This window comes from Zootermopsis nevadensis, unplaced genomic scaffold (assembly GCF_977971745.1).
Source record: "Zootermopsis nevadensis isolate Lab colony 2312 unplaced genomic scaffold, Znev_1.0 Znev_ptg000019l, whole genome shotgun sequence".
In the NCBI taxonomy this organism is placed as follows: domain Eukaryota; kingdom Metazoa; phylum Arthropoda; class Insecta; order Blattodea; family Termopsidae; genus Zootermopsis; species Zootermopsis nevadensis.
The window spans coordinates 2632154-2645368 of record NW_028259151.1 but is presented as its reverse complement, the minus strand read 5'-3'; the positions used below and the strand labels follow the sequence as shown (position 1 = coordinate 2645368).

General features: G+C 37.6%; 1 protein-coding gene across 4 annotated transcripts in view; it reads left to right on the top strand.

The window, feature by feature from the left end:
- The window catches only part of LOC110829352 (zinc finger CCHC domain-containing protein 8 homolog), a 39628-nt gene that overhangs the window by 17827 nt on the left and 8586 nt on the right, over positions 1 to 13215 (top strand). For 3 of the 4 annotated variants that reach the window (XM_022062978.2, XM_022062977.2, XM_022062975.2), the window contains exons 5-7: positions 3705 to 3829; positions 8278 to 8467; positions 10536 to 10720. In XM_022062978.2, coding sequence (XP_021918670.1) covers positions 3705 to 3829; positions 8278 to 8467; positions 10536 to 10720 — 500 coding nt within the window. The remainder of the gene's footprint in view (positions 1 to 3704; positions 3830 to 8277; positions 8468 to 10535; positions 10721 to 13215) is intronic. The other variant, XM_022062976.2, reaches the window with a different exon arrangement.

The following is a 13215-nucleotide window of genomic DNA, read 5'->3' as shown; positions in this document are numbered from 1 at the left end:
GTCAGCATGCCCATGCAAGTATTATTTCTTTCGGTCTTTTTTGAATACGGAGATCTGTACCAACTTCATATTGCAACATGAAAATTATAAGTAATTTCAGTAGTATTTGTTGTTTAATTTTCTGTCAGTTTTTCTTGTAGGTACCATTAACAAATTATCTGTAAACATTGAACAACACCAAGGCTTTCAAGAAAATAACTTATTAAACTGTCTGTGCAGTGTATAGTATGCAACTGTAATCTTGATACTTGCAAGGAATGCAGGAAGTCCGAAGCGTTAAAGGCTGACGTTATCTTTCCTCCTCCTTCCTTTACCCCACTTCCTCACCCCGCAAGTCCCAAGATTACAGTCTTAGACTGTAGATGTGATAAATGCATTCAGTTTACATAACATACCTATTCTTTAATGTCTGTAACCAAAGTACCTCATAATCCTGGAATTATTATCTTGCAAGCTTCGGTGAGAAAGCCTTGTTGACATACTTGAACCTAAAACTTACACACGCCATATATATGAGTTCCAAAAGTTGACAGTGGAGAAGGGGTTCACATATTTTCAGAATTGGAAGTTGTAGTCACAGGAGTAAAAGTAAAGTAAAGTTTGTCCCACTATACGCCATGTAGGCGTTTGGGGTGAGTGGAGGTATAGCTCCTCTCTTCCTTGACCTCGGCACTAGATGGGGGTGAGTGGTCAGCATCACACCCCGGCCGGCTTTACCCCCGGGAAAGGACCCCGGTACCCATTGTAGAGGAGGCTGGGTGGGCCCCAGAGCCGGTCTGGATGCAGAGGCTAGAGGAAAAATCCTCTGCCCCCGTCGGGGATCGAACCCCGGTCGTCCAGCCCGTAGCTAGTCACTATACTGACTGAGCTATCCCGGCTCATAGTCACAGGAGTAAGTCATCTAATTGTGCATTAAAATGCAATTTACTCTGTGAAGTTCATTGCATGCTGAAAAATGTAGGATGTTATGTGTGAAGGAACACATTTCTGTATATTCTGTATTTCTGCAGTGCAATCCACCTCAGTCAGTACCTTTTACAAGTTAGTAAAGCTTTTTCGGTTATTTAATACCTTCAGAACCCAAAAAAGAAGAAACTATACTGTACCATTATTTAATAATATTTGTATGTATTTTATATCAGGTCATTTTGTTACCTTAAAACTGATGTAAAATTAGTTTTCATTGTTACGTTTTTGCTTAATAAGTATCTATGAACACACCCTTTTTGAGACAAGAAATTTGGGTGTAATGATAGCTGTCTTGTGGGTTGTAGCATTACACAGTGCAGCAACTGGAAAATGGGACTGATGCTAAAAAAAAAATAATGGTTCCATGTATGAGCAATCTGAGCATTGTTTATTCAAAGTAGCTTCCTCCTGCATCTACACTGCACACAACGATCATGAAGCAACTGGAAGGGATGGTGGATGGCCGTGTCTGGAATTCTGTTCAGTACTCTCGTTACAGCCCTTTGAATGGTGTCCACGTCATCAAAATAACAGCCTTTCAGTGGTGCTTTGAATTTTGGAAACAAAAATAAGTCACGTGGTGCTAAGTCCGGTGAATACGGTGGATGTGACAATACACAGACTTTTTTGGTGGCCAAAAACTCCCCAACTGAGAGCCTTATGGCTTGGCGCGTTGTCATGCAACAGGAACCAGCTGCCATCTTCTCGATACTGAGGCTGTACATAACGGATCCTCTGAAGCAAACATTTCAAAATTTCCAGATAGTAGGCAGCAGTAACTGTCTGGCCACTGGGTACAAACTGTTTGTGCACAATTCCCATTATCGTAGAAAATGATTATCATTGTTTTGATTTGTGAACTTTCTTGGCTTGGGGAGAGTTTGCTGACTTCTACTCCGCACTTTGTCAATTTGTTTCGGGGTTGTACTGGAAACACCACATCTCATCACCCGTAACGATCAAATTCAGGATGTTAGGTTTGTTTTCAGTGGCCTCGATGAGTTCCCTGCAGTGTTCAACTCGGAGCTGTTGTTGATCGTCTGTTAATGAATGTGGAACAAACCGTGCACAGACCTTACTTTTATTCAAATCCTGAGTTATTATTTGTCGAATGGTTTCCTTATTAATGCACAGATCCTCTGAAATCATTCAAAGCGTTTCACATCGGTCATTTTTGCTGGGCCAGGATGTTAATCATCTTCCAATGATTCTCTTCCATGGCGGAAGCAGTTATGCCATTCAAAAACACGTGTATGAGACAGACAATTATCTCCATACACTTGCTTTATCATTCAAAACGTTTCTGTGGCAATTTTGCCCAGCCGAACACAAAATTTGATGTTCGCTCTTTGTTCTGTTCTTGCTTCACAACACACACACAAGAGAGACATCTACTTCAGCGCACACTACGTTCTCAAATGGTGGCAATGTATGATGACCTTCAGTATAGCACTCTAGGAACAATCCCTCTTAGGATTCATATTCACTTCTGGTGGATGGCAGCACCAGTTCATGCCTCATAACACCAGTCCCGTTTTCCAGTTGCCGCACTGTGTATGTAAACTTGTAGAAGTTTACCAGCATTTGAGGTTCTTGCTGTCTCCATCAACAGGGTGATGAGTTTACTCAAAAAGTCTATCCAGCTACATGGTGCTACAACTCAGAAGACAACCATCTTCACACATGCTGCTATAAGAACCTCAAATCATACTTAAGAACTTGGTTGAATATAATTAAGCATATACATTCACTGCTTTTCACAGTTGTTACAATGGAATTGCTTCTGTTAAACCTTTGTGTGCTTCATGAGTACATTTACTCTTTCAGGTGATGTACTTTCTGACACTCTTTCACGTTGTTTCGCTAATTACAGGACATGACATGACTATAGTTTTTAAAAGTCTGGCTATGGACTGAATGGCATGAATATCATTCTTGGCGTTGGCAGTTTTTTATGCATTGTGTTTCAAAAAGATGTGTACACACATTCAGTGAATGAAATAAAGGTATTTTAATAAACTAAACCATTGCATACACCATCAGCACTTTGTGAATTAGCGAATCTAGTGTAGGTGTTCAAAATGACCACCATTACCTTCGTGGCACAGTCGATAGTGGTGAGCAACTGATTGACAAGTGGCCACTAAAGTTTCTGCTGGGATGGCTGCACAAGACCATTCAGTTTCTTGCTCTAGATCCTGAAGTGTTGCTGGCTCTGTGCTGTACATTACATACTTCAAATTCCTCTCAAGAAAAAGTCAGGTGGGGTTAGATCTGGCAATCATGGGGGTACTCAACAGATCCTCTGCATCCAATCTATCAGTTGGGATAAGTGTTGTCAAGATAGGCCCTAGATCTGTTAAGTATAGACAACACAGGTTCCGTGCATAAACACAATGCATGGATATCAACAACAAGGTTAATTTTTCATATTGTAATGTGTATACATCTTGGGATACTCTGTATTTATTAAAAAGTTGAGAATGGCTAGGATCTGTTGGACACTAAGGACATTTTCATAGGATCTAGGTGGCAAATGCGTGAATCTCATCACAGTTTCATAAATGTTCAGGTTTGAGAATCCATGGAGCACCTCCACATTGTATATGTTTATGTTGTGCTAAACTATTGGTGGTAAATTTGTCTTTATAAATTTCTGTTGTTAAAATATCATTACTATGTCAATGCAATTTTCTGGTGTTTATGTCAATTTAATAAATTTATTTATTTTGCAGAAGTGCCTGATCTAGAAACAGAGGAAGGAGAAATAATTCCTGAAGGCTCAAGAGATAAATATGACATCAAGAAAATTATTAGCTATCCTGGTTTTAATGTTCCTTGCAGTCCAAGCACAAAAGATGTAAGTATCTCAAATTTAAGTTAGATGTGGAGGTTTGTGATGTTGGTGTATTGTTAAAATAACAAACTTTTAATGAAAAAAAAAATTTTGGAGACTAGAATCTGTGTCCAACGTCAGATAAAACCTATTGTGGTGAGCCCAGTCAATAGAGCTAGTCCTTATCTGCAGAGATAGTGATCGGGTCTAAGGCAATGTCCTACGTAAGCAATAAGAAGCGAGCTGCATAAGCAGAATGAGGTGTCATATGACATAAGGGAATCGCTTGTTGTGTCCTACGTGAGAGACCATTATAGAAGCACACGGTTTTTCTGCGCATGCGCCTTCCCTGTACTGCACAGTCAGAGCTTTTCTGCGCTTGCGCCCTACTGGCCAGCGCAGCGACCTGCGCGAAAATATCAAAATATTTGATCTGGGCTTTGGCCGCTGACCGCTTCGCTGTAACATAGGACAGCGCCACACAAACAGCCAGTTTGATATTTGCGCTTTACCCACGCAACTCACACCGCTCGCATTTAATCGCTCACGTAGGACACCGGGTAACAGTGTAGGTATTGCCTGATGATGGAACTGTATTTCAGTCCATGAAAGGTTGTGTTTTTAATTAAATTATGACAATGGATAATGTTTGAGAAATTTGTTATTTTATCTAAAACTTGGTTTAATTGGTTGATATAAGGACATGAGAAAATCTTCAATTAGGGTTTCTGTTGAGACCAGGTTATCTGAACCTAAATTAAGCAATATGAATTGGGTGTTCCATTTTATGCTAAGTAATTTCAATAAACTGTCATTTGTTATACATAGAACACAGAGTAAAGAAGTGACAGTCATATGAATGGTTCTACAAATCTCAGCTAAAACAGGATAAAATAATTATTTCTAGGAAGGGGCATATTTGAGTCTTTTACGTGTTGTACATAGGTGAAACTGTTGAAGGTTTCAAGAATTATCAGGCAAAACTTTACACATGCTGTAGTGTTTATGAAGTTTTATGCAGAATGGGAATGTGTTTTGAACAGTCATGATGCAAAACTAACTGTGGTGGATGTTAATCTATGACTAAGAATGAATTTAATACAGGTTCACAGAAATGTTTGAGGTTTTATAGTTTTGTTTAGTTAATTTTTGTGTAAATATAAAATGTTTTCTTGCTCCATTTTATATTTACACAAACATGACCTTAACAAAAACTGCATATTCTTCAAGCTGTAGAACCACAGAAATTTCTGTGGACCTGTATAAAATAATGCTATTGTAATGTCTGTGTCGGAAATTCACGTAGTTGCCCAGGATGATAGTGGTAATGAATTAAAACTATGAATGTCAGGTTTTCACCAGTGATATGGTGTTCACATGAAGTTTTATAGTGATTGATCATTTTTTATTTGTGGGTACATTACAGACAATCATTACAACATTATCTCAGTTTCCTTATAAAGTAAGGAAAATAGGCCAGAAATCCTATACCTATACAGTTGACATATTTTCTTATTTTACCTTCCTAGGTTTTCACATTTGTTCTTAAATCTAAATATTTTTTTATTTTAGTTACTAACTTTGAAATGACCATATTAACATTTTTATATGTCTCTCTCTGTTTGTGTCCTTTTAATATCTGTATTTCATCATATTATCTTCATGACCTTTTTATAATTTAAAAGACATATTTAAGTTCTCAGAAAAAGGAACACAAAAATTAGGTAAGTAAAAAAATAATTTGAGGGTGTCAAAATGCAGTCATAAATCTGCCATGAGTGAAACATTTTGGCAATAAAGAGGCCTTATTCAGAATAGTATCTAAACCTTGCACTCTTGAGATGTGGTGAGGTAATGCTGGACCACATGCTTTCATGAACTTCCAATGTAGGTGAACAGACAGTTTAACTGCAGTACATTCTTTCAGCATCAGCAAAGTTCAGTCATGATGTAAATTTTTCTATTCCAAAAAACAATTAGATAATCCTTTGTTGGTCTGCTGAGCCCACTGCAGCTTCAGTGAAGAATTAGGTCTTTTTCATGGTTTGTAATGAGCTAGTATGGTGGTGTCTGAAACTATGTTCTTGCATTACTTCATTATGAGGCCAATCAGTCCCTACTTTAGATAGTGTGCTCCTAACTTGCCGATGATGCAGTGCTGTATTCTGAGATAGTTACAGGATGCAAACAAGAAGGGATCAAATCTGGCATCAGTTTATTGGACAAGATTTGGAAAGTATGAACACTAGAGTGTTGAATGTGAAGTTTCTGAATATAATATACAGCAATGTGATTCCTTTGACTATAAAAAATAAAGAAGAATAAATCACAGGGTCTCTGCCTTCTCTCATTCACAAACTTGTAAAGTGGTGGATTTTCTAAGGATGAGTATCTGTCCTTTATTTTATAATATAAACAATAGTATATCTCAGATTTACTTATTATTTGTGTCAGTGGGCTGGTCACTTACTACTTCACACACGACCAAGACCAAGAAACCTCCGTAAAGGAGGCGGCAAAAACCCACAACAGGGTTGTAGTGCCGAGAATCAACAACCTGTTATTTGTATATATGGTGTGGAAAAGTGTGTTTTTATATGGTGTGGAAAAGTGTGTTTTTATATGGTGATAAAACTAGAGTGACTATAATTTTTTACATTGAATATTCACAATTAAGAAATATGCGCAGCAAAATCTAAAATAATTCAAGTTGTTTGACATGTCAGTCTTTAAAAAATCTGGGATTTGTAAAACAGCTCTGCTTCCCCATTTGTGAGGTGTGCAGTGAACCTAAAATTCTGCATCTTCTTCCCCACCACTCTGCTGTTCATACCATTCAGCAGTAGAAAAGCATGAAAGAAAACTAAAGAAATTAACATTAATGAAAAAGGAACTAGTTGCAAAATAGTGATGTTTCCAGTTGCATTAATGTACTATAATATAAATGTTAATCATAATTTGAATATAGACGTAAGTTGATGTGCATATCACTGCTTGACAAATGCTGAAATGAACTGTTATTGGGGAGAGCAAGGATCAGGTGGAAAGACTAAGTGAGAGATGTACAATAAGGAAAGAATGGATGCAGAAACAAGATTGGTTATACTATTAGGATACAGAATGGATGAGTGCCAAAAAAAAATTATCCTACCTCATTTGAATGCCATTGAATGGTGATGAAAATGTTAAGTGGTTAGCTGCAAAAAGTGTTAATCTCTTGAGTGGGGGTGAAATTTATGCCATTGCATCACCAAGTGGGGATTTTTTATTTTATTAAAAATATTGGTGAATTTTTATATATTGTGGACAATTCATTTTTATTAGATATGGAAATCAAAATTTTCGTGTTTAAATTTTTAGCTATTATACTAACAATTTTACCACATTTTTTAAACATTTATAATTTGTTTTCACTTGCTTTTTCCATTGGATTCAGTGGAGTAATTCATGATAATTTCTTATCAATGTCTTGCGGGACCTCCTGTTCACATAGTTCAAGAAATAATCTGCAATTCTATAAAATTAGTTATGAGAAAATAATTACACCAAAAACTACTGTTCTGTCCTGCATGGCTGCCTATTACTCCCCTGCCATCCAAATCTTGGTTTAAGCACACATAGAACAACACCACTGAGTTAAATTTTTTTCGCTAGATGGTAGAACACTCGATTGAGACATGACAGAAAAATAGCGGGCACATATGGGCTTAGCCCACTAAGAAACAGTATTTTTTCTGAAGTGTGCATATATGTCTGCTCCCCACTGGGCAAGTGTTAACCTTCTGTGCATATATGCACTTAGCCCACTTAAAATCAAACATGCGTTGCCATAGGTTGTAACAGGAAAAGGAAGGACTGTTAAAATGAAACACTGAATTTAAAATTCTGTCACTTAAAATAATTATTACCAGCCAGAAACATTTTGACTTGTGTTCATACACCAATCTGCTTATACTAGTCAGTGAAACAAACATTTCTTATGTTCTTATATGCTGTGATTCAATCCTTAAGAAATCTTTGTTTCCTTCATATACTGTTTGGATTAGTCTCTACTTGGAAGAAACATCTAGCATTCTTTTTTTGAGTTTATTCTTAATATTCTGCTGAAATAAACTGATTTCCATGGAACTATGCCCTTTTGTTGAGAATGTTGGTGTGTTTTAGCTATCAAGATATTTCCTGTCTTTTGTGGAGTATGACGATTCATTAACACGTTCACAAGAGCTTATCCTGATCTACTTTGATGAAGTCCTCACCCTCATCTGTGTTACTGAATTGTTTTTTTATGAGATACACAAAAGATCAAGCACTATCTTTCATCTGTTTTCAGATTTAAATATCCTTTGGATCATGTGTAACTGAAGCTTACATAGAGAAGCAGAAGGAATCTGAAGCATTAATTTTGCTCTTTATTTACAATGCTCCAATACTAATTGACAGAGGTTTAATAATACTTGTTCATCTTTTGTTAGGATTTTGAATTCCATGAGTGTCCACCAATGACATATGAGCAAAGTAAAGAACGAATGCTATCACAGCTGAGCCAAAATTCTGTACGTGCATATAAAAGACCACGTATTATTTCAAATACTGCGTGTGCGCCTACTAAATTGGAAGACCAAGATATCACGCGTGCAGACATGGAGGTTGATGAAACTCCAGGTAATAATTCATTTTTAACATTCATTCTTTGCAGCCCTTGCATGTTCTTGGATAAATGTATTAATGAATTTTCTTTTCAGTCTTTTTACCATGATATGTTAACGTTAGAATTTCTTACTTCATTGAGTATTTGGACACAAGTTGCATGAATTTTGGTAGTCTAAGTATAAAAAATTAAATTCACTGTCTTATATCTAGTTATTCAAGTCTCTCATTTTAGTGTTAATAGAGGCTGCCACAACATTGAAGTTAATATCTACTTTCAGTGCTACAGGATTTTATTCACCATTTCATTCAGACTCTCATATATGCAATATCACAGAATGCTAAGGAATGATTTGGTTGATAGGTGTTATGCTGAAACAGGCCTGTCAGACTTAAAGGCCACATGCAGTTCTCTTCAGTATTTTATGTGATTATACACATTCTCGAATTGTACACAGTGTGCAGCTCCAAATGTCCCAGTTTAACAAATATTAAGTTTTAAATTAATGTTAAATAGCTGCATGTGTACCAGCACGTTATATTTCATTTAAATAAAGTGGCTGTGGGTTCAAATGAAAATCACATTTTTGTGCGCATGTGGGAGAGTAGGACAGAAAATATATATCGTGGTCTTAAGCTTGGAATTAGTGAAAGTAGACTGTTGTTAATCTTGCAACATCCTAGAAGACAGCCCTTTTGATACTCAATGCCATGACAACTTCAGATCCTACCTAGGCAGTTATGATATTCCCCACGCTTGTGGTGGTCCCCCAAAGTCACCTGTCATAGTGACCCTTTGTAGATGTCTGTTAGAAATATGCATTGTAACCTGGATATAATGAAAGTTCACAAAATTCTGTTAAGTGCTTGTTCTAACAGGTGTTCATAATATATGAAAATGATTAAAATACTACCTATTAAATATATTGCAATACAGTTTACTGCTGTTTGGTTGCCATACAGACAGTAACAGACTATGTAGAAATACTGCTTGTATTGCATTGTATGTAGTTAAGTTATTAGTATCATGTCAAGGAGTTTTCTGACCAGTTGACAACATCTGAACCATTGGAAAAGATCTATAACTGGGTGAAGGAAAGATTTGGTCTCTGTGTCATGGTAAGAATGTCATGGTACGGGCATTTATCATGGTCTAGGACGGGTACTCACCCTTTTTCACTGGCATACCACTAATTCTAGTTTAACACATTAAGTGTACCACAAACTAAATACATTCAGGGAAAACTTATTTATGTTAATATTACCTTTTGATTTTTTTACTTAGTTCGCGTACCACCAGCGGTACGTGTACCATAGGTTGAAAAACGCTGGTCTAAGATATGGAAGAGTAAATTCTCGGTTACTCATGTTCATTTTGAAAGGGCAGTGTGGGTCACATACAACAGAACCACATAGCCCTCCAATAGAATGCATGATTTAATTTCTGTTCATTAATTGATTTCCAATTTTCTGTCTTGTTTTGCTGTATTCCTGTCAAAATACACTCATATAGGCAACTGGTATTTGATAAGGAGACTAATTTTTTCAGTTGATAATAACATTGCTGTCACATACACACACACACACACATGTATGTGTGATTAATCCCCTTATTGAAGGGGCTAAAGGTTATTATGACTCCTCTTGATAGGGACAGCACTTGAGGCTGAGTTAACAGTATTTTTTCTGACTGCCAGTTATAAATGAATGGCTTGGGAAACAAAACTGCAAGTACATTTAATGCAAAAAGGTACGAACATCGTGGTTTGTTAAGAATCAGGTTCATCATGATAAAAGTATGTGTTGAATGTCCTTTAATGCAGACCTTCCCACAAATGTAACATTAACTGCTTGATGATACTGATGTACTGTAATGAAGTTCTTGTGAGCTGTTTTCATTCTGACATGGTTGCACTGTACATATATGGTAAGTCAGTATGAAATTTGTTGGTATTAGTAAATTCTTTTTACTATTGTTGGACATATTAGTCAAGTCTTCTGCAACATGTAAACTGGAATGCTTACTGCTTAGTTTCAAATATAAAACTAGAGATTTTTCTTATATGATCATGTTTTGTTGCAGAGAGTGCTGTTAATTTACTGCCTGTAGATGATAACTGCAGATTTATTCCACCATTACCCAAAGATACGCCTCCAAGACCACCTCCACCACCACCACCACCCTCTACAGAGAGTGATTCTGAGGGAGGGGAGAGCCGCAGCCAAGGAATTGGCTCGCCTGTGTCCACAGTGAGTGCAGTATTATATGTAGGTATAATTCATGATTGGAATGCTAAGCCTACAAACATAGACATCCTGTTGATATATTAAAAAATATGGTAACAAGCACTCCAATGTGGACTTTATTCTTATGTAGATGCATGTATGACACATAAGACTTTGGTACATATCATTTTTCTGGGTCTGAAGAGATGTGTGTAGTCCAGAACCTTCACACACCTGTCTCAAGCTTTCAGCTGATGGTGACTTGCAGCACACTGCCGTTTCCTGGCTTAAGACACTTGACACCAGTTTCTTCCATACCATGGTAGGACAAATGCTTAAACATCTGTGACAAGTATGTGGAAAAGTGATTTGTACCAAAGTCTCTTTATATATCATACGTGCATCTATATAAAAATAAAGTCCTTTGTGTATGAGTGCTTGTTACTTTATTTTTTAAGATATTGTAACATTCTTTTGTAGCATATGGAATTTAAGTATACTGTTATAATCACACATTGCCCTTGGTGGACTAGTGGTGAATGAGCTTGCCACTGGACCCAAGGCTCGCAGGTTCAAACCTGGCTGAGGTTGATGGATTTTTAAGGGTGGTAAAAATCCGTAGCACAACTTCCTTTGGAAGGTAAGTAAAGCGGGCAGTCCCTCGTAGATTTATGGCATGTAAAAGAACCTTTTGTGCATGAATGAGATGTTTCATAAGCAAAATTCAACGGCCATTTCTCACCCATGTCTCTCCTTATTCTCTACTAGATGGCTCTAGCAGACAAGTTAATTATTATTCAGTGTTCTGTCTGACGACAGGTCCATTGCTCTGCCCAAAAAGAGCTCTCCAGTTTTCGCTATTCTCAGCTTCTCATTTTAATTCCTGGAACTTCATCTTCTTTCCTTGCTTCAGATCGTCGGTTAGCTGTATCAGTCTTCTTCCCAGTCCTCGCTTTCCCTCAACGTGGCCTTCGATGATATCACTCAGTAACCCATTCCTTCTCATAATATGTCCCAGCCAGTTAGCTTTCCTTCGTGTAATCGCCTGCAGAATGCTTCTTTGCTCGTTGACTCTCCTCAATACTTCTTCGTTGGTCACTCGATCCGTCCACCTGATCTTCTCTATTCTTCTCCAACACCACATTTCGAAACTCTCCAGGTATTTCTGTTCCTTCTTCCTGAGTGTCCAAGTCTCTGCTCCATACAGCGCGACACTCTATACGTAACACTTCACTAGTTTCTTCTTCATCTCCAAGCCCAACTTGCTAGTGAGAAGTATCCTCTTCTTGACGAAAGCTGCCTTGGCCATGGCTATCCTTGCTTTTACTTCCTTGGTGCATAGAGCATCCGTCGTGATTATGCTTCCCAAGTACTTGAAATGCTCCACATTCTCCAGCTGTTGGTTTCCAACTACAACATTCAGTGGTTCTGTTCTCGGTGCTATCCACATTACCTTTGATTTTTCAGTGTTGATTTCCATTCCGTACTCTCTACCTGTTTGCACTAACTTGTCCATCATGTTCTGTAATTCCTCCTCTTCCTTCGCCAATACTACTAAGTCGTCTGCATACTTTACAGTCGTTATGACTCTTCCTCCAATTTTGAAGTCTCCTGTTCCCTCCAGAGCTTCCTTGGCAAGCCATTCCCCGTACAGGTTAAAAAGAATTGGTGATAAGCAGCATCCCTGTCTTACACCTCTACCTATCTCAACGCTGTTGCTGTCTCCTGAGTCCAGTCTCACTTTGACTTTTTGCTGCATGTACAGGTTTTTGATTAGTCTTCTATCTCTCCAATCAATTCCAATTCTCTGTAGGATCCTCATTAATTTCTTCCATTTTACTCGATCGAAAGCCTTCTTCCAGTCGATGAAGCAGGCACATACTTATTGAGCTTAAATTGGTAGAGGCCTTGTGATGGGCTGATCACTCGTCCAAGGATTCCTACCAAATGTTTAGAAAGATCAAGAAACCTCTGAAAGGAGGTGGCCAAGACCCGCACTGGGTTGTAGAGCCACAGGAAGAAGTTATAATCACACATACTGGTACTGAAAATTTGGGTCTTGATATTGAAGTGCTGTTTCTGTATGTTGAATTTCTATTCATGGAGTACGAGAAACAGAAAAGTAAAGCTTGAATTTTTATTCTTTCAACCAAAACTTTTATTAAAAAAGCTATCAGGGCTCAGGGGGAGAGGAGGTATAACTCCTACTCATTCTTAACCTTGCCACTAGATGGGGGTGAGAGGTCAGCATCATGTGCAGGTTTGAGATTAATCAGAATTTTCTGCATATCTTCCCATTTTATTATTTCTGACAGTATCAGAACTTTGTGAATATAACATTATTCTGGGCTTTCAGCATATTTCAGATCCCACTTTAAAGTGTAAAACTCCTATACCAACTGTTATTATCATCATCATCCTTAGAGGTAAATTAAAATCACAACTGTGGATACTTACATCTAAAATGTGGATTTATACCTTTATCTTTCTTGGGTATGCAGAGGCATGACTGCTCAAAGACCAAACTTTAAGGAATA